Genomic DNA, 25,194 nt, shown 5'->3' with positions numbered 1-25,194 from the left:
AACTGTTCAGAGGGGTCGTGTGGTACATTTTGAGTCGAACCCCACTATCTATCCTTCCGTGGCAATGATGCGAAAAAAGAACTCTACTTGGCCTTGCCTCCAAGCAACAGCCGGCTAGGTGGAGACCAGGCCAAAGGCCATCATGGTGCCCGGCCGGCCCGGCCACGCACGCCGTCACGGTGATGCGTCCACGTAAAGAGTTGGCCGGCTTGGGATCAAGTCACCGTTTCTACGCGCTCTTATCTCGTCAGGTGTCGCCATGACCCTTTCGTTTCGGCGCAAAGATGCAAAGAAGCATCAGTGTTCAGGCACGCTGAGCTAGACTATCCGTGGCCAGGCTTCAAGCCTGAGACCTCTGTTGCTTGGACGCTTTCCTCGCGGCAATCTCGGGCGCTCGTCGCCGCCGTTCCCCGCGCCCAGGAGAGGGATCCGGCGCGTGTCCCGGGCCAGCAACCCGCCACTGTCTCTGAACATTTCGGCGAGTGAGACCGCGAGAGGGGGCGATGCGTTTTCGGCGCGGATGCCAGGTCGCGGAAGAGTTGGGCGAGAGCGAGACTTGTGTGGATGCCACTCAAAGTTCCGGTCCTGTGCTGTGCTGGTGCCCCCGCGCCTGAATTTGGTGGACTGAAAAATCCGATGCCGACGCGCCTGCCAAAAAGAATGTCTCGGCGGCGTTGCTTGGAGTGCGCAACTTCTCCGACCGGCCATCGTCGCGTGCGTCGCCGCACCAGCATGGCTTGGGCACCGCCGGCTACAGATGGCAGCGATGATTGAGGAGGGCGCGGGGGCGACGTGCCGGCTGGAGGAGACGTACACGCGAACGTAGCGCGGTAGCAAGGGAAAGCTACGTGTTACTACCCGGTAATCTGGTTTAAAATTCCTGGCGGATTTTTTTGTGTATTGGAAAGGACAATTAGCTGATGGCCTGATTGCTCTTCGTTGATACTCCTAATTAGAACGGATGAGTCTTCTCTGCAGAGAAACCGTGGGCCTAATTGACACAGCAAACGCCGGTGCCAAAATCAAACCTCTCTGGGCTGACACGTGGGCCCCATTTCGAGCAGAGATGGGCCGAGCGCCGAAAGGCTGGCTCGAATTTTGCAGGTAGTGGGAAAGCCACATGGCAGCTGCAGACTTGCAGTCAACGAAGATAGGCCAAAGGGTTTTGAATCTTTTGATCCGTGCTCCAGAATCTCCGCAGCACAGGCGCATCTCCAACCTACCGGTCAATTCGGAACCAAGCAACAAGTCCCGTAAGGGTTTGAAACTTTGAATGGATCACAGAAAGGTACAAGGAGAGTAGAAAGCTACAGCAGGTTAGGACGTGAGGTGATAGCTCCAAGTAATCAAATTTTCGATGATACCACACTTAGCAGACTAGTATCTTTTCCAATCCAAGCATTCTTTACTGCTAATACAAGTAAAGCATAGAACAAAAGCCAGTACATCTAGTTGGACGACAAGGTTGGAGCTCAATATCAACAACTGCTTTACTGAGGGTCTGAGGTTGACACTTGGCAAAATGGAATGTCCAGTCCTGTGGTCAGCTAATGGTATCAATCAGGCGATGCAACCAACTTGATGCAAACAAAAAACATGCTCGGCCAAAGCCAAAGTCAGGCAGCTGGATTCTTGACACCTAATCAGCTGACCAGTGATCGCAGATAATATTTCGAATGCAGCTCACGTCTTCTGCACTTATGAAATAAATCTGTCAACCATCATGGATGGCCTCTTCCGCCGTCAGGAAAACCGGAAGCAACGAACTAAACTCAAAGAGCTCCAGGTCTGTACAGTACAGGAGCAGATTTCAGCCCATCAAGTGGAATATTGTAGGCATTGACTTCACTGCTAACTTAAGCTATCAATGATGCCTTTCTCGCTGGAAACCAACGGAACACTGCCTTGTAAGCAAATCCAGTGTTGAGGCCATGTGCAAAAGACATGGAGCCGGATCAAGAACATGCACTGCACAATGCCCATGGAAGGAGGATACTAGAATATTTACCCCATCCTTCCATGCCAATCATATATGGTAACATGCAAGCCCATATCGGGACCATGCCTTGGTTCCTCAAAATAAATAAAGAAGTACACTGCTCCGGCTTCCAGCAGTCTGCACATGCTTTCCAGGTAGATTTGCTTCTACATTCCCCTGGACCAGTTGAAACCAGGACAAAATAATCTAGTTCCAGTAGTTTACTGCTGCTTCAAAATGACAACTAAACTGAGACCGCTGATGGCGTCAGATAACTGCACCGTAAAATTGCCTAAGATTTGAAAGAGGTAGCATAGTTGATTTTGAATCAGAAATCTCATGTAATTACAATGTACAGCCACGACTTTTGGGAGTTGAATGCTTGTATTACTGTATTATCAAAATGGAGGCTATGATGCAACTGCTCAGCAGCAACACGAGCCACCCGGATCTTACATTATGGAACTTTTCTAAGTTACAGAATCTACAAAATTTGGACATCAGACCTATAGACAGCTTAGCAAGAGCTAAGCAAGCGAAAACAAAACTGAGGAATATAACAGCAAGACTCCTGTTCTCCATGTCAATCTGCTTTTGCCGAAATATTTCAAATTCCGATCTGCAGAGACATGACAGCACGATTAGCAAAGCCATAAATGTACCAAGTTATTTGATGAAGACACACGGAAGCATCATGAACTGAAATATGGCTACAGAGGAAAAGCAAAAGGAAGACCATAACTATACACACCTGAGTAAAGCATTATCCAGGACCAGCTGGTTTAGTTGCGAGGAAGCGACTTGCTTCCATGAGAGGATGCCTTCAATGTCATTCGCCTGAAACCAAGAAATATCTTTAGAAACAGATTTTTCAGGTAAAAATAACTTAACGAAAATTAAACTAAGAAAAATACGTACAATGTTATCTTTACTGCTCTCAAGATTCTTCAACTCCTGTTTGATCTTCTCTAACAGAGCATCTTTGTTATCAATATCAGCATCAATATCCTTAAATATTTGCCCATATCTGCTGTTCAACTCCTCTAGGTACCTCTCCAAGACAGAGAAGCTCACATCAAGAGATTGAACTTTCTGCATTAGCACCTTAAGAACTGTATCTCCAGGAATCCTGCCAGCCTGAAGTGTCCTTGTCTCCGAAATTTGATCATTAGCACCATTCTTTGGTGAATCACCGTTTGGTTTATCATCTTCTAGTTCAAATTCATCTTCATCGAGGGGTTCCTGTGCAGATTCTTTTCCTCCAGTAGGCTCCTTCAAAGGTATTTTCTCAACTGGCTCCTTGGTTTTGTCCTCAGGTTCAGTTTTCTTGTTCTCAACTGGAATCAAGTTCTCCAACATCTTTTCTACAGCATCCATTCCATACACTTCAAGCATACTGAGAGTACAGTAGAACTCAGAACCATAGTGGCTTAGCAAGTTCAGCTTCAAATATCTAGCCCACTTTGGCTCAGGAAAAGTGAAATTCTGAGCATACTTGGCATTTGCAACAGCGAATCTTCCAAGTGTTTCCCAGTTCTCAGTGGGATATGTCAGACTGCTTAGCAATTCAAATTCTTTTGGATTAGAAGAATAGTGCTCAAAATTTGCGATTGCAATTGTATCTACTAACGTTTCTTCAGAAAGCTCTATGATGACAAATTTCCCCTCTGCTGAGCAAGGATTGCGAAGATACTTGTCTTTGTCTTTGTCTAGAATGTTGAAGGCACCCTTAGCCTCCTTGTTGAAATCTAGGACCTTAGCCCCTTTAGATGCAGCGGCATAATTATACAACTTCCCACTAGGCTCCCTCCGGTGGATCACATTTCCAGGTTGACTAGAAACACCAGGTCCCCTTTCAGCTATTGCTCTGGTCTTGAATTCATCAAGGCCAGGAGGTACGACCCGTGGTAATCTCGATGGCCTCGGCAAATCTTCACTCTCCACCTTGGCCCCTGGTTGAACTCCAGAACCAACATCTGTCTGAGGAAGACTCCCACACTGATCTCCTGAAAGCTCAACCTGACTATCTTTGGTTAGAGCTTCAGTGTTCTCACTCTGCCCCTCATCATTGGAACACAACTGATCTGTTTGCATCAGTGTCTCCTCTGAAAGCACGACGTTTTCGTCAGTACTAAAACAAGTATCACCAGGCACGGCCAAATTCTCCCCATGCCCCCCCTGTACAACAGTATCAACAGAACCTTCATTCATGGTAGGCTCGACAACAGTAAGCGCGACAGAGGAGCCTCCTCCATCTGCAGAAATCAGACAACACCCATGTAATCCTATTCATTCAAGATACAAGAGAAACTAGAAACTTGATGACACAAGGGCGTGGAGACTTCATCAGTTAGTCTAACAACCATCGACTTGTGTTCAGAAAGAGTGTAACAAGGCACCCGGATCTACCAAGCTGTGACGGAATTCGATCCGGCTGCGAAGTTCGATCGGCTCCACCGAACAGCCGGGGCATTGGTTTGCGTCTGATGATCACCAACACGCAAAGCAGCCACGCGGCTGACTCTTCAAGAAGGATTGAGAAACGGTAGTCGGTAGAGAGAGATAGAAGAGGGCAGTTGGCTTTACCCCGTTGCCCGTCGCCGTGCCCGACGAGGGTGTGGAGGAGGAGCACGGCGACCCACGAGGCGACGACGAGCGAGGCGGAGAAGCCATACAACCGCCTCCTCCTCCCGTTAGCGGCGGCCTCCGCCCCCGCGCTTTTCTCCTGCGCCGCTGCCGTCCTCCGCAGAAGGGCTCTCCGTGACCTCTGCATTCCTTCCCTTCCCCCTCCCGACCTCCCTCACATCCGCGCCCGCCCGCGCGTCAGAGGCGAAGGAATCCGGCCGACCCCGAGCAGGAACGGTCGGGAATCAGAGCCGCGGCGTCCGGCGCGAGGAGGCGCGGGGCGGGGACCGGGGTTGCGGGGACGGGGCCGCGTGGCGCCGGGCGGGGGGAGGGGAGTTTTGAAACGGCCGGAGGAGCTCCATCAGAGGGCGAGGAAGAGGGAGGCGCTTAATGGCTTTCGTGCTGTTCAGCGCGAGATCTTGTCGGCTTCGTCTTCCCGTTCTCACTGTGCGAGCCGTGCAACCTGTCCGTCCAGCCTGTGCTGAGGTGGATCTCCTCGATTGCTTGGATTGCTCGAGTTGTTTATTCTTCCAACATTTGGAACCTTCTTCCTTCGTTTTCGAAATTCAAATCCGCAATCAACTATTCGTCTGTCAATGTGGGGCCACTGAATTGGCCTAATTATAGATTATGAGGACAACTCAAGTCAATTTTTGCAACACACTTCTACTCCATAGTAATTTTTAGGGTGGCAGTTTTTGATACGTATCGATGTGTTTCAGATTATACCTAAAATATAATTAATTGTTTTCGAAAAGCTTGTAATTAAGCATTTGGAATTATGAATGTGAATGATAATAAAAGATATGAGTATTATATATAACAAGATAGGGATCTGGTTTGAAAGATTCATGTGAATTTCGTATGAGTAGTATATGTCTTTCTTTTTTTCCATAGCGTCTTTCACTTGTAAATGATTCAGCAAATCTTGATAATTATACTCGGATTTGAAATTTGAAACTGTACTACATTCTTAGCGTAGACCGCACATCGGCGTACTGTAACGGTTCGGGTAGCACGTAACACGTCACCGGTTGTTTGCGGTTGGTACACGGAGAGCACGCCACGCATATAAGCCAATCCCGTGCGCCCACGCATGCTCCGCCACGTCACGTCATCCACCACTCGAAGCGACGCGGTCCCTTGGGCCCGCTGTTTGTGTCCCCACAAAGTCACCTGTTGACCCGAGGCGCAGGATGTATTAAGGAACACGTAGCTGACGCGCGGGGCCCGCCCTCGCCGATTACGGCCCCACTCCTCCGCCTCCGGGTCGGATCGGTGGCCGCGCCGTTTCCCGAATCTTCAGGCACAAATAGCCGCCCGCCCGCCCGCCGGCTTAACCGGCGAACTCGTGCCTCTCCCGCCGCCGCCGCCACCGCCACTACCACCTGATTTGCTCGTGCCGTCGCGCGGCATCACAGATTCCCCTCCTCCGGTTGGCGGCATCCTGCTGATTTGCGTCGTAGCCCACCCCCGCGCCGAGGTTCCGCCCGCATGGCGAGGAACCCGGGCCGCACGGTCTACATTGGTGAGAGCTGCTCATCACCCTCGTGATCCCCTTCCCTTCGAGATACCGTTCCGTTCCCTCGGACTATTGGGATTCTTCTAGTTTTTTTTTTGAAAGACCGGGATTCTTCTAGTTTGAGCTAGCTGCGTGATTGAATCGAAGTGCTTGCGTGTCTAGGTGAGAGATTGCGTAAATGTGGTGGATTAGATTGCGCGAGAGATTCTGTGTTTCGTGCGTGTTTGCTTGTTCTTTGCTTACATACAGATAGAGCAGTATCGGTAACGTGAGGATACAGACATTAGATGCGGGGTACGTGTATTTAATGCTTCTATCCGTAAATCCGTTTGGGAAAGTTGTTTGTGATTTAATCATGTCTGGTGCGCTGCTGATTACGCACATCTTATGCTGGTGTCACTGAGTCACTTGTTAGTGTTAGTAGCAGCGACTGTTGATCTGGTGGCTATTTCGTGCTCTTTTTTGAGTCATCAGGCACTATTTCGTGCTCTTTTTTGAGTCATCAGGCCTTTGTGCCTGTAATTTGTCTGCTGGGAGATTCCCAATTTTTCAATGCCACCATTTCTATAGACTACTAATAGTTCTCTGTTCAACGTGGTAACCATTGAGATATTGCTCTAAAACTTTTCACCCCCTAAAGATGAAGTGGCAATGCTCCTGCTCATTTCATGGGAAGAGTTGTTGTATCCAGTTAGGTTGCTAGTCATTTTGGTTGACTACAGATGACAAATGTCTAGGTGATCAAACTATCAGAATCCGCAGAGAATATTAACTTTACTCGCTAACTACTAGTGTGGTGTAACCATCGTATATGGTTGTGGACAATTGACATTTGAATTATGCATATTACTGAAACTTGCATGCTATGGACATATCGAACTGATAATGCTGTTGAGTTTCAAACTGGTCTCACGTTTTTTTTTGGGTGACATACTTGTTAGCAATTTATAGCTAGGTTGTATTGGACCTTCTGTTGTTTTGATTTGAGTAACTATATATTTTCTATTAATACATCTGTTCTCCTTTCATTAGGTAACTTTGATGAAAAGGTATCTGAAAGAATCCTGTATGAGATTCTTATTCAGGCAGGTCCTGTAATAGACCTGCATATACCCTTTGACAAGGAGAATAGTCGTCTCAAAGGTTATGCTTTTGCTGAGTATGAAACTGAGGAAATCGCCCAGTATGCTGTTAAACTTTTTTCAGGACTTGTTCGGATCAATGATAAAGCACTTAAATTCGTGGTAGGTTTTCGTTTTATAATATTCTATCCTGACACTATTTTATTAATCTACAATGGTAAAAACGTGCTCACAGGATCACTGTGTTTTACCTAGCTGGAGGGCAATTATAGCTGTTATTGAGTTATCAGTCGCACTATCTGCTGAAACATTAAAATTTCTATGAGTTCCTCGCAAACTTCCATTTTTTTTTTCAAAATATGCTTAGTGGTCTTATGATTTGTTCAGATATAAGCAGGCTCATATATCTATTTTCTTAATACTTTTCACAGATTGCTGGTCATGTCAAACCCTCTTCAGATGGCAAAAACCCAGTAATGCCTGAGCTCAACACTATACCGTCTTCAAATGGCAATAACCCAGTAATGCCTAAGCTCAACCCTATACCATTACCAAAACGGACTCAATTCGCGCGTTGTAGTGATATGCCCGTGTCTCATACCCCAGCATATCCAGTGGTAAACGGCAGGATTGCAGGTTATGGTTTCTGTCCGACTCCCTATCCATATGGTGTTCACCCTCAAGGTGGGATCCTTTCCTCAGGCTGTTAGTACATGTGCCAGACATATAGGTTGCTGTTAATCTAAACCTGATCATCATTTGTTTGCGCTTATGACTAGCTTTATCAGGCGGACCGGTGCACAACCATGGCCAGGTAAGCAATGGTACGTATGATTACAGTAGGCAGGCTTTTGGTTCTGTTCTGAACATTGCCCATAGAGGTCCTGTTATGAATGCCTTTGCACAAGGAGCTGCGAATCAGCCAATCATGTACCCATCCTACTAGCACCAAGGAATGTATGTTGAGAGAGTAGCCAGGTTCCACATAGCTTCTAGATGCCTCAGTATCTCAGGAGCATCTAGATTGTAGTACATCATAGTCATGCTCGTTCATGTAAATATGGTTATTATCTCTTCTAGATCTTCAGAAGTAGGCTACCATGTTGTTTCTTAAAGGCAGAAGCCCTGTCCTGTTCTGTACTCTGATTTCAAAACTCTGAAGCCAGCAGATATTCACAAAAGGAGAGTGAGGTGCACTATTGTGTTCGTGCCAGCCACATAAATGGATCTAACTCATTTGGGCTGGACTGCTGGAAACAGAAAATTCCTGAATGCTAGACTTTCATCTATATAAGTATTTGTGTTGACATTGAAGATTGAAAGTGAGTTAAATGATAGAAAACTCAGTTGTAGTCATGTCATGCATGTTTTTTTATTGGCACTTGTTATGCACTTATTACAGGTCCGCGTGTCATCTATCACTGCTAGCAAGATCTTAGTTGGCTTTTGGCCTTTATTTTTCAAGTTAGGTGAGGAGGAAAGATGGGATGGCCTGGTGCCTTTTTTTTTTGAGGGAGCCAGGAGGGGAGGGGGCCCTACCTAAATTTTATTGATTATGCAAAATTCTGTACAACTGGTGTCTGAATGGTTGACAAGTCTGATAGTTTCTTTTACTAGTGCAGTTCCACCTATCATCTTATGTGTAATACTCGAAGTGACAATGTCATTGTCCGAACTACCACGGTACCACCAACTAAGCTTGTGCTAATAAGTGATGACAAGCAACCTGTCTCCTTATCGTTACTTCATAAACCATGTATTTCCATTACCTGTTGCCATGCCAACCTACTAGTCTACTACATTGAACTGAGGCAATTGAGTGCATACCACTAAGGCACTTGTTTCTGACTCACCTGTCCCAAGATTACCTTATTCCGAAACCAGAATTTTACGGCAGACGGTCTCGTCGTTTTGGGTCCCTTTTAGGGCAGTGTATCCGCTGCTCACGAGCAGAAGGTGCTCAGATGCGCACATTAAATCTCACGCGTCCATCTCTCATCCAAGGGTGGGTTACGTTTTTTTATCTACCCCCTCCCGCACATAGGACTTGGCAGTTCATTTTATGGCATATTCCCCAATCGATTGAGGAGGGCAGGCAGGCGGGCGAGCACGCACGGCGCGGCGGCGGGCCAGGCGCGGCGCGGCGGCGGGCGGGCCAGGCGCGGCGCGGCGGCGGGCGGGCCAGGCGCGGCGCGGCGGCGGGCCAGGCTCGGCGCGGCGGCCGGCGCGCACGCGCGGCGCGGCGGTGGGGCAGCACGCGCGGCGGCGGGCCAGCTCTGCGCGGCGGCGGGCCAGCACGCGCGGCGCGGCGGCGGGCCAGGCTCGGCGCGGCGGCGGGCTAGCTCGGCGCGGCGGCGGGCGAGCACGCGCGGCGCGGCGGCGGGGCAGCACCGTCCGCGCTCCCACCGTCCCACCGTCCGCTCGCGCTCGCCGCCCGCGCTCCCACCGTCCGTCCGCCGTCCGCCCCGCCGTCCCCCAGCGTCCGCCCGCCGTCCCCCAGCGTCCGCCGCGCCGTCCGTCCGCCCGCCGTCCCCCAGCGTCCGCCGCGCCGTCCGCCCGCCGTCCCCCACCGTCCGCCGCGCCGCCGTCCGCCCGCCCTCCCCACCGTCCGCCGCGCCGTCCGCCCGCCCTCCCCCACCGTCCGCCGCGCCGTCCGCCCGCCGCCCCGTCCGCCGTCCGCCCGCCGCCCCCCCCCCCCCCCGCCGTCCGCCCGGCGCGCCGTGCAGCTCGCGCCGCCCGCCCCCGCCGTCCGCCTGCGCGCCGTGCAGCTCGTGCTCGCCCGCCGCCGGTCGCGCTCGGACCCCGCCGTCCGCCTGCGCGCCGTGCAGCTCGTGCTCGCCCGCCGCCGGTCGCGCTCGGACCCCGCCGACCGCCCGCCCCGTCGTCCCGCGCGCCGGTCCGTTCTTGCGCGGGAACGGGAGGGCAGGGAGATCCTTCGCGGGAGACGAGAAGCCCAACAGTTTGGTTCGGTCCCTGTGTGCGGAGGGGCTAAAACGAAAAAACGGCTCGCACCTTTGGATGGGAGTTGGACGGCGGGATATCAATGTGCGCATTTGAGCACCTTCTGCTCGTGAGCAGCGGATACACTGCCCCCTTTTAGAAGCTTCTTCAAGGTCAGAACCACACAAGAAGCCATGCATCAGAATGGTATTCCTCTCAAGCAAGTTTACTTGTGATCCACCCCAGCTCCTCTACTGACCTTGCACCTGGGGCTTCTTTCCTTCCCTTCTTGTATGTTCCTTGGCCACCAAAGCGCATATCATCACTGTCCTTTCTCCTATACTCTCTTCCGGTGCAGCCGAAATCATTCCTGCATAAAGCACTGCAACTGCAGGCAGCAGCAGCTTTATTCTTCACCGTTTCTTCTCCAAGCTTTTGCATCCTTGCAGCTGCAGCCGCAGCCTTTGCATCTCGGATGTCGGATCGATTTGAACCCGTCCTTGTTCCTTAGCATTGCGAGCTTTACAGCCTCAGCCCTCAGCATTGTTGATGTGTCTCAACTAAGCGAGCACAACCTCGCGCCGATCAGAAACAAGAACTCTCGCCCATCGTGAGGCCATGGAGGTGCAGAGCGCCCCCGGCGCGGAAGACGGCGTGGACGATGTCTTCTTCTGCGTGGCCGCGACATCGAGGGGCAACAGGAGCAGCATCTCCTACTTCCACACCAACGCGTCCGACGAGGACGCCCAGTCGGCCCTCGCGCTGGCCGCGGTCTGCCTCGACCACGCGCCGGAGCACCACCGGTGGCACCACCACACCGTCGCCGGGGCGAGGACGTTCGCGTTCCTCTCGGCCGGCGACGGCCGCACGTACTTCGCCGCCGCGGACCCGACGCCGGGCGCCGCCGAGGTGGTCCGGTTCCTGGAGCGCGTCCGCGACGCGTGCGACGCCGCGCCCAGGAAGCGTCGGCGCGACGAGGCCGTGGCCCACGTCGCGCGGCAGTTCGCGCAGCAGCTGCGGGCCGCGGCGGCGGGGGCGAGTTCCGGCGCGGGGGGCTCGGCGTCGCTTCCCGGAGCCTCGCCGTGGGAGCTGACGCTGCCCACGCCTATGGCGCCGGCGTGCGCTGCGGACGCCGGCGGCGAGAAGGACGAGGAGCACCAGCGGGCCGGAGCGCAACGTCGCGCCGTGCAGCCGGGCCGGGAGAGCGCGCGGCCGGGGTGGCGTTCGTGGTGGCGCCACGCGGTGGTCGTGATCGGCGTGGACGTGGTGGTGTGCCTGGTGCTGTTCGCCGTGTGGATGGGGGTGTGCAAAGGTTTCAGGTGCCTTACGCGATGAATCGCTCAGACGCAGGGTCTGCGATTGTAATCCACACCCATGCTGTGCATTCTTTTATGATTGCTTATCAGTTATTACATCGAGGAATTTGTAAAAGATCGGTTTAGAAACTAAGATTGTAGCGTTCTTTAAGTCAAGCACGGGTTAGAAACTCAGTTCTTGCAAAATGCAGGAAATCTGAACGTTCATGCATGACAAGGATCGTACGGTCTTTGATCAAAATCCAAAGAGATGCTTTTACGCGTAAACTCCAGAAACAGAGATGTGGTAAACACTACATGGAATCAGGCCTGTCTGGCTGTCTGCTACTCTGGTAATACACTAATACTTCTGGGCGTAATTATTTGTATGAATACAGTTTTCTTTTATGACGATTCTTAAAGTTTTTTGAAAGCCTGACTTCATGCGCTCTTGCTGACTACAAATACATTGGGACAGTCATGTGCATGGAGCTGCTGGCGCTCATGGTCAGCGTGTCTTAGGCCAGCGTGAGGGGATTTCACGAGGAGTTTTATAGACATTAAATATTATGCCACGTCAGCAAATACGGCAGGATCGTTAAGAGGAGAGAGGAGAGTGAGTTTCATAAGATGTGATGGGAGTGTCATCACCTTATAACACTCCTGCAGTACAGTTGCCAAGTTCACAATCTTGATAACTGTGCAATAGGAACACTCAAATCCAAACAGTATCAGAGATTGCCCTGTCCTGTCCTTGGATTGGATTTTTCAAATTTCAACCCGACAATAGAATCGGGGATGTACTGAAACGTTGATATGAAATTATGGAAGGAGCCGGCCGTGGTCGGCTTGTGTGTCGCCGTTGCTTGTTTCAATTAAGCATCGGCAGAAGCTAGGACAGCGAGCGTGTCCTTGACTCCTTGTGCAATGCAACCTCTTTTCAGAGCATTTGGGTGCTGCAGCATGGGCAGCTAGTACAGGCTCCCGCTTTACCTAATCTTAGTTAGAACAGTTCACAGTGCACCAGCACACAGGATGGCGTACGTTTAGAAACTCACAAGCAGCGCTCCGAAATGTCTCTTTAATGAATGTGATAAGCAGTGCTGAGATGAGTAATGGCCAAGTTCAGCTGATAAGAAATACAGAGAGAACGGAAAAAAGAGGAAGAGAAAAAAAACATCACTTTTGCAGTGTGGACTCAGAATTTCAGAAATATGCAAGAGTACTTGTTGGGCCATCGTGATGGTTAGTATAGATTTGTTGGCCCATTTACGGCCCAGCAGGCCCAGAAACAGACAATCTTTCTTTTCCGAGGAAGTGGTTGGAGTTGGGCAGCGGTGGTTGACGAATGGCGATCAATCGAGTTCCAGCTTCCAACCCTCACACACCCAGCCAAGAAAGGTGGTAGAAAAATATCTCCTCTTTCCATTAACAAACGGAAAGAAACAATAAACCTTAGGGGGGGCCGCCTAATGGCCTACGACCCCGACAGGAGATCGGAATCCACTTTGCTGCACTAGCACCGGCAGCAGCTCGTCTTTCCCTGAAAAAGACACAGAAAGAAAGAAAAAAGGAAAAGGAGCACGCTCACTGTCTTTCCTTTTGCCGCTCGACTCGTACTCACATCGTAGTCGCAGATGCTGAAAGAAGCCTGCAACTGCGATTAGTACTAAATCGTTGCGTGTTATCTTCGCAGCGTCATGGTAAAATTGCTTGTGCACGTAGGATTAGCATCTGCATCTCTCTCTGAATCTCTGGTGTCTCCCCGGCCGGGTGGAAGCAGGCAAAGCGAAAGGATGGGGCGTTTCAGGCCCCCGTTTTCAGAGGAACGGGCACCGCCTTTACCACTACCCGGGCGTCCGTCACATGCACTCATGACTCATGACCCGGCCGGGCGCCTTCGCCTTCAATGCCAGCGACGTCACGGACGGACTCATGGTGCTGCTTCTTCTTCGCCACATGCCATTGCCAGGAGGATGGAGAATTGGAGATGGACGGCGGCCTCCTGAAGCCTGCCTGATCGATGTCGCCGCTGAGAGTCTCTGGTCATCTGGTGTGGTGTAGCTCAAGGGAAGGGAGCAGAGCACGGGCTGCAGACTGGAAGTGTGAGGTGTGTTGCTGACGCTTTTAACTGCATGTTCCTCCTCCAGTCCTCCTGCAGCCGGCAGCAGGCCCCGACCGGTGGAGCTGCCGACGAGTGGCAGTGCTGGGCTGTCATCTTCCCGGCAGGTGGTGCTGGTCAAACAAGGCTCTCAATCCTCACGGTTGGAGTTGGAGCCAGCTGCCACCGACTATTTTTTACACTCCTTCCTTCGACACAGTGCTCGGGACTTGTGTTCATGCCGCTGTTGGTTGGTTGGGCATCTTCAGGAGTAACCAAACATTTCCTGCCATGCGGCCATGGCAAAACACCCTTTAATCTTGCTTTGTCTACGCAAACTCTCAGCAGTCGTGACAGCCAGCCAGGATACATGCTGTACCTCCTGCCATGCATACACCCTGTGGCCTTGACCAATGCCACCGCTGCACGGGTGGTTGCAATGCAGGCAGCTCGAGAATACGTGAGCCCATTCTTGTTTGGCCCGGCCGGGAAAAAAAAGTGGTTGTTCGTTGATCTTTCGCGGTTGCCCATCCGGGACGCAAGATGCTCCGAGCCGGCGCACTGTTGGTGACGGGCGCCCAAGCGAAGCCATCGATGGCTGCTCGCTCACGCGATGCCACGGCGTGGGGAGGGAGGGGATGGCGGATGGGTCGGGTCTCTGAGCTGTCGCCTTCGATGCGATATGCTTGCCTGGCCCTGGCTGTTTGCTTAGGTCCGGACCAGCAGCTGACGGATCGAGATCAGGTTGGTTAGGCCGGATGGGTTCAGGGCCTCAGGGAGGGAATCATACTGCATGGATCCATGCGTTTGTCCTCATGGTCACAGACGTAGCGTTAGTTACCGCACTGCCAGTTCAGGCTATAGTCATGAGCATCTACTAGTCGGATGATAGCAGTGCAGAGGAAGTGGCAAACCGGTCTGCGTATTCTTCGATGCCAGCGAGCTGGCAGCAGCAAGAAAAGGTTTTCTCTGACGCGCGGCGCCACAGCCGCGGCCTTGGCCAGCGGCCCCCGTCGGCCGCGGCGGTGGCGCGCGGAATGCGCGCCACGTCAGGGGTAGGTACCCGGATCTCGTTAGGTAACGAACCGGTGGCTGTGGCGCCGTACGGAGAGGGAGAGGGGGAGACGGGAACAAACAAAGCAGCAGTCTTCGTTGGTGGGAGGCGACGGCCGGCGAGACCTCTCCCCCTCCCTACTACTAGGCTGCAGCGGCGGACTCCACTCGGGCGGGCGGGACCGGGCCGCGGGGAGAGGCGCCGCAGCCTCAGAATCTGCGAGGCCTGGCCCACGCCACATGCCTCGAGATCCACACCCCGCAGTGATTCGTCCGCGGATGGGGCCCTCTCCGCACTGGCGCCGTATCAGGAATTGCTGCGCAGCACCCACCCAGCCGGCCAGCTGAACGGCGTGCTGGTCTCTTGCACTTTGCTCGCCTCTGCTCCAGGCCTCCTCTGAGCAGCCGTCTCCTGCTCAAATTCAAGTGTACCATCAGGCGCAAGTCCAACAAAGTCCTACACAGAACGTTGGAATTTACTTCCCCGTCCTTACAGAAACCCTATTGTTCTAAGGAGGAGCAGTAAGTAGTGCCTCACTGCCTCAGTACGAACATTCAAGAACATCCAGAACATTCAGAGTGTTTTCTTTCTAGTCCGTTGGCTGTTACTGTAGCCGTCTGCCGTAACACACAGATTAGGTGGTACATGGCCTGCAGGGAAAAGGCATCCAAGAACATTTTCTCGCTGCCAGTTACCGTGGCTGTCGTTTCCTCCTTTGGATGGTGGGGGGTGGAATTACCAGAGCAGCCCGCGACCGCAGCGAGCAGTGTGCAGGTAAATTTCCTCTTGCACCGGTAGGCCGGTACACCGAGACCTTGAGAGAGGGAGGGCCCACTCCACCCAGCTCGAGCTCAGCCACAGCGACCAGCAGTGGGAGAGCACGCGGGCCGTACCTGGGCCGCACGTGCCGCCGAGCCCGGCCGGCAGTGGACGGTGGCTTTTTGGGCACAAGTGGGGGGACCTCGATGGCCGCGCAGGCGGGGCGGGCCCGCTTTACAGCTGGTCTCGTTCCTCGCGGGGGGGCACCCTGTCCACTCACGTGGGACAGCCTGGCCCCAGACCCCAGCGGGTGTGCGTCGCGCCAATTATTTCCAGCATTATTGCGCCCTGGCCCACCCGCAGACGCTGATGCATGGATGGAAGGCAAGAGGGTAGAAAACTACGCGAGCTGAGCGTAGAAAACCACATGGATGCCTCATCCAAATCCAAAAAGGAGAAAGAAAACCACATGGGTGCGCTCTAGAATGTTGAGGAATTTTTGTTCCGATGTCGTGTCGGGGCTTATTCCATCGTTCATCCGACTCCATCAGCGACCGAAACTGCTCGTAAACTATGGGCAACGCGCCAGGACAGCACACGTTCGAGGATTGCGTGGACCAGACGTTGACGGGTTCTAGGGCCGGCCGTCCATCCACCGCTGCACCGGCAGCTTGCAGCGGTAGGGGTTTGGATGATTGGAAAAAAAAAGCCGCAGAAAGTTTAGCCGCCAATGATACACGAATACGATCGAGCATTCAGACTGTCAGAGGCCATGCAGAAGTTTAGCAGAATTCAACGCTCTACCGATAGAAAAATGCGACGAAGGCAGCATTTTCTTCCAAAGGAAAGAACAACCCAGCTCTTTTTTGCCCAACATCACTGCCACCGCCCAGTACCGCCCTACCAGAAGAGATTGAAACACGGAGAGTGGAATCCGAAATGCTGCGCAGTATGGCACGAGTGGACAGCCTAGCTATTCGGCTATTCCAGACCAGTCGGCCGGCTTCACTGCCGCCGTTCTTTTCCCTGTTCCCCGGGTGAAAGGTGACATGACACGGGAGAGTTGGAAATGGCCAGTAAAAGCCCCGTCTCCTTCAAAGAAAAATCACCTACGCTAACCACGTTCGCAAGCAGGAAGATGGTGCCAGGCATATAATAAATCACGCAAGAGATTGAGCAAGGGACGCAAAACAAAGCTAGACAAGTGAGAGACTGTCCCCTAGCATGCAAAATTACTTTGGTACCCTTGTTCCAGGTCAGTCAACTAACCAGTCAACAGACACAGACTGACCGGGGAAGTAAATCTAGGACACAGAATCACAGATACGCCAGACGATACTGGGCCAGACTTGATTCCTCCCTTGTTCAGAGAGGAAATACGACAACAGATGGTAAGAAAAGATTCCACTTGCGATGAAGTAGGTAGCCGAATGATTAGAACAAGAACGACCAAACTGGGGAAGAGGAACATCGGACGTAAGAAAACAGTGCTCAAGAGTTGTCCTCTTCATGGGAAATACTATACTTCCAAGTTTACACCAATTACTACAGTTCATGCCTCTAAAGAGGGTATAGTAAGAATCATTGCCTACATGAAAAGGATCCGGACCACATTTCTGGAGAAAACCACAAGACTGCAAATGCATGCTCGGTGAAGTAAAGATGTCACTAAATTTCTGGATGAAGCAAGGGCACACATAGCAATGTTGCGTATTTCGAACAACATTGAAGCACCTCTCCGCCTGCTCTGCTAAAAGCCAGGCCATAGCCCCCACATTGACACTATAATCTGGGAAATCCGTCCAGATTAGACAAGGACATTCCATCCTTCTTGATTTAGGATATTTTTTTCTCCAATCAATCCAACAAAACTAAAATTATTGTGAATTTAACTTCTTTGCTCCCAGTTAAGACGAGAATCCACTGGAGTACTACACTCACCATTTCGTACTGGAAATTTGCACTTATAACAACATGGAAAAATAGCGATTCTGTTGATAATTACCCATGGCTATATATTTCCTGTGTTAGTAAGAAAGGGACATACATTCTTGTGCCGTATAACTTACCATACATTCTTTTGGTACATTCCCCAATATTCATCACGAAAAGAAAGGGACAACTATTAGTCGGCAGCAAGGCAATGCATGGACAGGTACATACACACGGGCGTCAAAGATCGTATTGTTGCTTTCTAAGAGATGACCGAGTGATGGACGAGGCTGTTGTTATCAGGGGTGGCTTAAAAACCACGAGAGATCTAGAGTTAGGAGCTAGAAAGACGCAAAAGCTTTGGCGTTGCATCACTATCGAGCCACAGAACGGAACAGATGATTTCCTCCCGACCCCACCAACTGAGTAGGCATCTCCAACTGTCCATCTCCAGATCAGACCTGATGGCACATCATGCATTCTCTTCAGTTTGCTAGGCAATGCACACCATCAAATATCTTCACTCGTGGAGACTATGCAAAAGTCTCCGGCCTCCACCCCAGTTTGTTGCTCTAACTCCAAGTGGCTAGGAGCACGAGTGCTCGCAATAACATCAGACCATTGCTCTAGCCCCTCTTCTGTTTTTTATATAGTTTCGCAATTGATGGGCCATGGTATTTTCTAGTTTAAGCAGCTGGTAGAAAACATGGGAATATGGGTGGAATTTAATCAGTTAAAAGTAAAACAGCGGTATTACTAGTCTCTTAACCACCTAGAGATAAGGTTTACTGACAGTATATATGTTACCTTACGATATTTATATAAATTTCCACAACCCAAGCTTGTTAACAACCTTCCGGGAAATTTTAAAAAATATCCATGCAGTTAATAACTTTTGGTTAGTATCGAAGGACGAACCCCCTGATGTTATGTTGCAATAGCCAACTTCACAAACCTCCAATTGACAAAGAACTTAGACACGGGATCACCTGTGTGTATGTGCCCATCACCTACTGCGTTCCGCTAGAACGCCGTACCAATAAAAATAAGAACCATGTTTATGGCCCATTAATTGTTTTCCACATGATATAAAGATCCCAGGCAAATCAATTAGCAAAGATCCAATGACCAATCAAATCCAACTATCAAAAGAATAACTCATGTTGAGATTCAGATAAGTTTGGAAAGACAAATCCTCCTAAGCTCACCCCGTTGGAATAATCCCCATCCTCCGTTCCGTTTCTGCCACTCTCCAGACAGAGACAGCCCAACACCACCCTGTAACTACTGTTCACTCTGATAGGGGTAGTAGGGTCATTTTTAGCTACTATTGGCGGGGTGGGTGTCTCCCGGTGCGTGGTATTTTTATATGAGCGTGGCTTGGACCAAAAGGACATGGCTGGTGCATTATAGCAAACCGCTAGTATATATTGCTGTTTCTGTACCTGCCTTCCCTCCTCTCTCTCCTCTACCCCCTTTTCCTCTAACCTTTAGCTCTCCTCCCTCCCTCCCTCCCTCCCTCCCTCTCCTCTCCTCTCCTCTCCTCTTCCCTTCCTCTAACAAGAACTAGTCCTAGCCATTCAGATCCTAAGTTGCTGACCTTGCTGCTTCTTGTTGGAGAAAGATTTGTTGGTTCTAAGTTGGAAGTATCATGAGTCCACCGAGTGTGATGGGGCAGTTTGGAGACACAACCTACACCAAGGTTTTCGTTGGGGGACTCGCATGGGAAACCCAGAAGGAGACCATGAGGAAGTACTTCGAGCAGTTTGGGGAGATCCTGGAGGCTGTTGTCATCACTGACAAGAATACCGGCAGATCCAAGGGCTACGGATTTGTATGATCCTACACGGTTCACCACTTCTATACGCATTTAATTTCAGTAGACTTTGAAAACATTTCGGTCCCCTGTCCATTTGTCCTTTTTTTGTGATGCAATATGGTGTTTTGCTTATTTCAGTTAATCATGCACCAGAAATTCACATTGTAGGTTACCTTCCGGGACCCTGATGCGGCGATGAGAGCTTGTGTTGATCCCGCGCCGGTGATTGACGGGAGGAGGGCTAACTGTAATCTGGCTTCCCTTGGGGTTCAAAGATCTAGGCCTCCAACACCCCAGCATGGTTAGATATTTACCACTAGTTCACCGGCTGTACAAAGTAACAGAGAAGAAATAGTTAGCTAGCTTGCTTAATTGAAAGCCTTTTATGACAAGTTCTCTTGAGTTGAATAGAGCACAGCACTTAAAAGTTCTTGAAAAAGAAAAGTCATAATCATTACAGATGCAATACCTCCTATATGTTACTAGAAATTTTATATGTACTTCCATGCATGATCACAAACTAGCTACCATGATTTTATGCGCTAAAGGTTACTTCATGCCATTAGAATAAGCAAAGGGCTTAAAGAGCAAGACAACAAGATTGCCTAACTTTGATAGCTGGCCAGCCTCAAGTGCTAAATCAGGGTATTGAACTGGCATCCAGTAGAGAATAAAATGCTTAAATGTCTAACTTTAACTTAGTGCTACTTTATTGTCCTAAAAACAGTGGGTTTAACTTAAAACGGTTCAAGTTCAATGTAATTGCTTTCATCTAGAAAAATTATATAAATAGACTTAAAAGGATATGCTGTTTTGGCATTACTTGCTGGAAAAGTAGGGCTGAAGGAACATCAATAGTACAAAGAAGTTAGTTATCCTCGAGCTAAGTGCCTTGTTTCAGATAATGTAGTATACTATTCCTAGGTGTGGATTGTAAATCTTGCTGATGAAAACATAATCATATATAGTAAGGGACTGAAACAAGAATCTTTTACTTCTATTATGTCAGCTTGCTTAACTGATAGACTGAAGAATGGTATCAATGTCAGAATAAATTCACCAGTGGTGCACCAAAACATGTGAATGCCTGAATTTTAATTAGTATCTTTTCCTGATAATATTAGCAAGCAATGTGGATAAATTTGCTTCGTTTTTACTGATGATGTTGCTACAGGAGGAGCTAGGAGCTTTAGGGTGATGAAATCCTTCAGCCAGCAGGCAGGGATCCAAGGTGGGCTGGGTGCAGCTTTTCCTTCTCATGCCACCTTTCCTCATTATGCCATCCCACAAGGCCTCCCCTACCATGTCTATGGGTACTCTCTCTCTCTCTCTCTCTCTCTCTCTCTCTCTCTCTCTCTCCCCTACTACACATACAGACACATGTTGTCAGGAGTCGGGACCCTATGAAACTTGAAAGTAATGAGAGAGGGCGTATCAGTGTATCACATGCATGCATGACGTGCATTGTGACATGCCACCTTAGTCAATGGTGAATGGGCATGTAAGCTTTTATCTTGCATGCCTCTACTCTCTCTCTCTCTCTCTCACACACACACACAAGCATAAAGTGGCCACGCGTGCTCTAGTGACACATGATAGCAGACCACTCCCTCTCTCGCTCTCTCCACACACACGAGAGAGAGAGAGAGAGAGAGAGAGAGAGAGAGATCAACTTGCAGCCTCTAACACATTAGAATTGGACAAAATTGCATAATTAATTTGTACGAACAAAACTAATATCCCCTGCTATCTTCACTCTGCAGGTACTCTCCCTATACTCCAGACTACGGCTATCCAACAGTAAGTACCTAATTACATTGCTAATAAGCTCTATTTAATTCACCACCAGTATATAAAATGGTTATTTTTATCATTAATTTGTGGATTTGCCTGCCAACCACCATAAGTGCATCAGAGGTATTTTGCATAATGCATTTTTCATCAAAATTATGATAGGACAAACCATGCATGAAAACTTGCAGTGTATAAATTTTCTGGATATCAATTATATAACACAAAATACCACGCCAGGAAAATAAATGCATTGAGCATGCAAATTACCAGTCCTCTTTTTAAGACAGATTTACCAAACATTTTGTCTTCTGCGACCTTTCAAACTGAAACTTGAGATTGGCATTAAGGTTGCGTGCTTCATGTATGATTTCTTCATTTATGCTGGAAACAAGTCCTGCAGATCTAAAAAAAAATGACATTTAGCATGCATCTTTTCTTAAAACATAACTGCAGTAATGATTTTGCAGATGATATGTCTATATTCTTTGCATCTTCATGTTATATTTGTTGATGATAGAAAGTTACTGAAACTTTTTTTACCATGTTCAAGCAAAAAAGGGCACATTGGCTATTAATTCTGTGCTTTCCAATATAAACTGAAAATATAATGGCATTTGAGTGAATATTTCACCATTTCATGTTTTTCTTTGATGGGCTGTACATTGCTACTGGAAAATCTAAAGCACAGCCATTTTTATTTTTGCCGCCGCTGAAGGTTTTATTTACCCTTGTCTTCTGGAGATATGTAAAAATTAAAGGCATGTATATTGGAGCACTGCTAGAGAGCTTCCCAATTAGTTTTATTTCCAATGGAACATGTAACCTGGGAAAGCCTGAGCAAACTGCATAGCTGCTCCTAAAAAGATTCACCTTCTGCCTATCTGTCCTGCATACTGACAATATTATGAACTGCCAACATCTAAAGTAGCCTTTCAAAATCATTTCCTTTCTTCAGGTTTGAGACCTGAGGAAATACATATTGTCATGTAGAGCCAAATATTTGTTCGTGGATTGCGTCAATCTCCGAAAACAATCATTCTGGATGATGAAGGGCCCAATTTTTAATATTGCCATGTCCACTGGGAAACGTATACCCTCTATATGAAGCAACGCAATGCTGAAAACGTAGTGGTTTCTGGTCCTAGCAACTTTCTATCTTACCCAGCCGCACATGGTATGGGGCCCTAGTTTGTCCATCTATAGTCAGCAGACCCACTGTTAAGCAAAGCCAGACCCCAACCGGGAGTACTGTAACAAAGCATATCTTAAAGTAGAGAACATGGTTTTACACAATGATTATTGTAGCAAGCATTAGACAATTAGGCTTTCTAAAGGGATTCTAAAACATCATGTACTTACATATGGAGAGAGTGGTAGATAACAGAATTTATGATCATGAGCATAAAGACCTAAATGTTTCTATTTTCTGTTAAATAGAACTTATACAATATCTATGGAGGAGCCCAGTACCCATTTTATGGAGGAGCAGCAGCTGGCATGGTGACTGGAACAAGTCCCTTTTATCCATATTTCCAGTTTGGGCAGTCAGGAAACACTACAACCAACTATACATCTGGACAAGGCTACAACTTGCAATACCCACAGATGTTCCACTTCTCTACTGTCTCATCTACAGCTGCAGCTGTGACGGGCTTTGCTCAGCAGTTTGGAGGACCATTGTCACTAGCAGCGAGCCCTCAAGCCCAAGCAGGTATTTCTAGCTATTCTTGATATCCACTTAGAAACATTATAAAAAGACTCTCAAACCCACTAGTGCATTTGTCATCCTAGCTTAATGTAGTACTGAATGCAAATTCTAAACTTCAGGACACATATTTCTATTATTCTACCAGCATTGATTTGTCAATCTGTCAGGTTACAGTACACTAATGTAAACCAATGTGCATGCATTGAAGACAGTATAAAGTATGATCATAACTTTATTAGTATGCCTGCATTAGTTTTCTAAGAAACTCACTTACCATGTTCTCAGGATTAGTTGAAAATTTTCTGTCTGCTCTGTTGTGGTACTAATATCTTGACAGTGTGTGTCCCCATTAAACAGGCATGACTATGGCACTTACAGCTCCAACACTGCCAACTCCAACTCAGGCTGCTCATCCTTACCGGCTGATTCCCTCACACTTTGCGGTGTCCGCTGCTCCAGAGCAACCCTTGGCCTAACCATGGTCTCACTTCCCACTGTCACTGTCTTGTTCTCATTTCCAACGTGTTGAGTCCATGCATCCATCTCTAACACCAAAAGGCACTATTGTAGATCCTATTCATCAGTCAAAGTGCTCACCTCCATATACCACATAATTATGTGGTGATTGGAAATTAGCTTTAGCCCCAGGATGGGCTCAAAGCTTCATGCCCCAAGGATGGGGTGTACTAACAGACAAGCATAAACCCCAACCATTCTAACAACAGTCCAAGGAAGGACTTCATCTGGGAGAGTTAGTTTCAGCCCTAGCAAGACAAGGCTGTAGCTAAAGAAACTCTAACAGTCAACCATGACCCAGGGAGGGTTATTTCATGATGATACTGGTCAAATTGGACAACAATGACAGCCAAACAACTGACTGAACTAGCATGCCACTCCCACATATAATCAGTAGAATCCCAACTGTATCTAAGTTAGGCATGGTGCTTCTGGGTTAAGCATGAACCATTTAGCGTTCCTAATTTAGTCTTGGTGTTAACTAGAGCAAATGAATTTGACATATAACCAGTGACTACTTCTTGTGTAACCAACCGCTCACCTTTCCTATGCAAATGATTAGATGCACCAACTAACATTTCATATGATCTTTCAGTTGATAGCTTGCATCTAGGTGGTCAAGGCTCTAAGGAGAGCCTGTGCCCCTAATCAGAGACAGGTTCAGAGTAATGCTAATGTTTATTTTTAGCACTTGGCACTACCTCCTGTCATTCCAAATACAGTATTGGGTACTCCAAAGAAGGCTTTGGAGTAGCCAAAACCGCTGTGTAACTCATTAACTCAATGGACCCATAGATAAATTTTTATTGTCTTGGGTCACCCGCTCATGTAGATGTCATTACTTCTCAGTGTTACTATCATGGTTAGGTCCAGGTCTCCACCCCCTCCCCCTCCCTTCCCTTCTCTGGGCGCAGCGCAGAGACCTTGCTATTAATCTACTATTCCCAGGCATGGTGGTTGTAATAATAAAGTAGCACTATGCTACTTGTAGGACATGAAGAACTATTTGTTATTTTACCCTTCATATGTACTTAATATCCTACCCATTTCAATTCAGTAGTTGGTACGTTATTTCCAACCATTGTAGTACTACATAATGTTGTGTAAAATATGTCCAGTGTGTTGCACATTTCTTAGTCACCACTCTTCAATTGCACATGTTCCAGTTGAAAGTAAAATTACATCTATGAAAGTATGCCTTCGTGTTGAAGTATAAGTGAATTGCCCATCTTTCCCTATCAGCTTAAGCTTTTGGGTTGAATTGGTTGGTGCATGCAACTTAATATGGTATTGAAGGCAGAGGTCTCAAGTTCGAATCCTGGTGGGCGCGATTAAATAAAATAATTGCAGCTGCCTCCTAATTTCCACATTTGAGGCTTAAGTTTTTAGGTTGAATTGGTTGGTGCATGCAACTCAATACTTTGTAAGCATTAACTTCGGGAGAACCTTGAGATAACACCCCCAACCAGTAGTATGTTATCCCTTATTTGCCATCAATGTCTCCGTGAGACATGGGGCCCACTTGTGCCACTGACAGTGGTAAACAAGGGATTGGTGATACATCAGTTTCCATTGAATAAAACACGGCTGTTGCCTTATAATCCCTAGAGATACTAATACTAGACTGCTATAGTACTGAAAGGTCTCCTTTAGAGTTTAAGAGCTCTACAACAAGATAGCCTGTGCATGTTTAACTTACAAATATAAGCAAAGAGTTTACCTGGCCTATGCAGTTCTATATGCAGAATTGCAGATGAAGATAACAAACAGCTTGTGATAACTAAATTCCCAGCAAACCTGTATCATGACAGTTTAGACCAGTCAGTAGTTGGACATCCTAGCTAAATACTTTAATATGGTATCATCAGTGTGACACTACGAAAAAAACTTGCCCTCCTTTTCTCTTTGGAAGGGACAGTGACCGACAGCTTCAGTACAAGATTAAACAAAAACATAAGCAATATAGCATTTGACCTAATAATCCTGTGAAGTCATTGGTAATTTCGCATAGGTGGAAAGACTTACCAAGTAATCTTGAAGATGAGAACACGTTAGCATTGGAGCAATGA

General features: G+C 48.6%; 4 protein-coding genes across 7 annotated transcripts; 3 read left to right on the top strand and 1 right to left on the bottom strand.

The window, feature by feature from the left end:
* Positions 1 to 2,266: 2,266 nt before the first annotated feature.
* Positions 2,267 to 5,062, bottom strand: LOC112896015 (SUN domain-containing protein 4). 2 transcript variants are annotated; one of them, XM_025964048.1, is made up of 4 exons: positions 4,565 to 5,062; positions 2,897 to 4,233; positions 2,730 to 2,815; positions 2,267 to 2,597 (listed from the first exon to the last, which is right to left on the bottom strand). In XM_025964048.1, exons 1-4 carry the CDS (start codon positions 4,749 to 4,751, stop codon positions 2,366 to 2,368), a joined length of 1,842 nt encoding a protein of 613 aa, XP_025819833.1. In that variant the 5' UTR covers positions 4,752 to 5,062; the 3' UTR covers positions 2,267 to 2,365. The 2 variants fall into 2 exon arrangements, with proteins under 2 accessions (XP_025819833.1, XP_025819834.1); XM_025964049.1 differs by lacking the exon at positions 4,565 to 5,062 and adding an exon at positions 4,388 to 4,540.
* Positions 5,063 to 5,893: 831 nt separating this feature from the next.
* On the top strand, positions 5,894 to 8,563 carry LOC112893970 (splicing regulator RBM11-like). Of its 2 annotated transcripts, none has more exons than XM_025961515.1 (4): positions 5,894 to 6,131; positions 7,158 to 7,369; positions 7,639 to 7,891; positions 7,996 to 8,563. In XM_025961515.1, the coding sequence occupies exons 1-4, from the start codon at positions 6,098 to 6,100 to the stop codon at positions 8,151 to 8,153; spliced, it is 657 nt and encodes a 218-aa protein (XP_025817300.1). In that variant the 5' UTR covers positions 5,894 to 6,097; the 3' UTR covers positions 8,154 to 8,563. The 2 variants fall into 2 exon arrangements, with proteins under 2 accessions (XP_025817300.1, XP_025817299.1); XM_025961514.1 differs by having other exon boundaries at positions 5,899 to 6,131; positions 7,987 to 8,563.
* Positions 8,564 to 10,306: 1,743 nt separating this feature from the next.
* Positions 10,307 to 11,891, top strand: LOC112895135 (phytolongin Phyl1.1-like). The gene has a single exon (XM_025963014.1). It carries the CDS (start codon positions 10,766 to 10,768, stop codon positions 11,480 to 11,482), a length of 717 nt encoding a protein of 238 aa, XP_025818799.1. The 5' UTR covers positions 10,307 to 10,765; the 3' UTR covers positions 11,483 to 11,891.
* A 6,864-nt stretch (positions 11,892 to 18,755) lies between these two features.
* LOC112894653 (RNA-binding protein 24-B-like) lies at positions 18,756 to 24,320 on the top strand. Of its 2 annotated transcripts, none has more exons than XM_025962422.1 (6): positions 18,756 to 19,122; positions 19,276 to 19,408; positions 20,282 to 20,420; positions 20,871 to 20,907; positions 22,339 to 22,612; positions 22,967 to 24,320. In XM_025962422.1, the coding sequence occupies exons 1-6, from the start codon at positions 18,940 to 18,942 to the stop codon at positions 23,083 to 23,085; spliced, it is 885 nt and encodes a 294-aa protein (XP_025818207.1). In that variant the 5' UTR covers positions 18,756 to 18,939; the 3' UTR covers positions 23,086 to 24,320. The 2 variants fall into 2 exon arrangements, with proteins under 2 accessions (XP_025818207.1, XP_025818208.1); XM_025962423.1 differs by having other exon boundaries at positions 22,947 to 24,320.
* Positions 24,321 to 25,194: the final 874 nt, after the last annotated feature.

This window comes from Panicum hallii, chromosome 5 (genome assembly GCF_002211085.1).
Source record: "Panicum hallii strain FIL2 chromosome 5, PHallii_v3.1, whole genome shotgun sequence".
Classification (NCBI taxonomy): Eukaryota; Viridiplantae; Streptophyta; class Magnoliopsida; order Poales; family Poaceae; genus Panicum; species Panicum hallii.
Note: the sequence above shows the minus strand (reverse complement) of the source record. Positions and strands in the feature narration are given on the sequence as shown.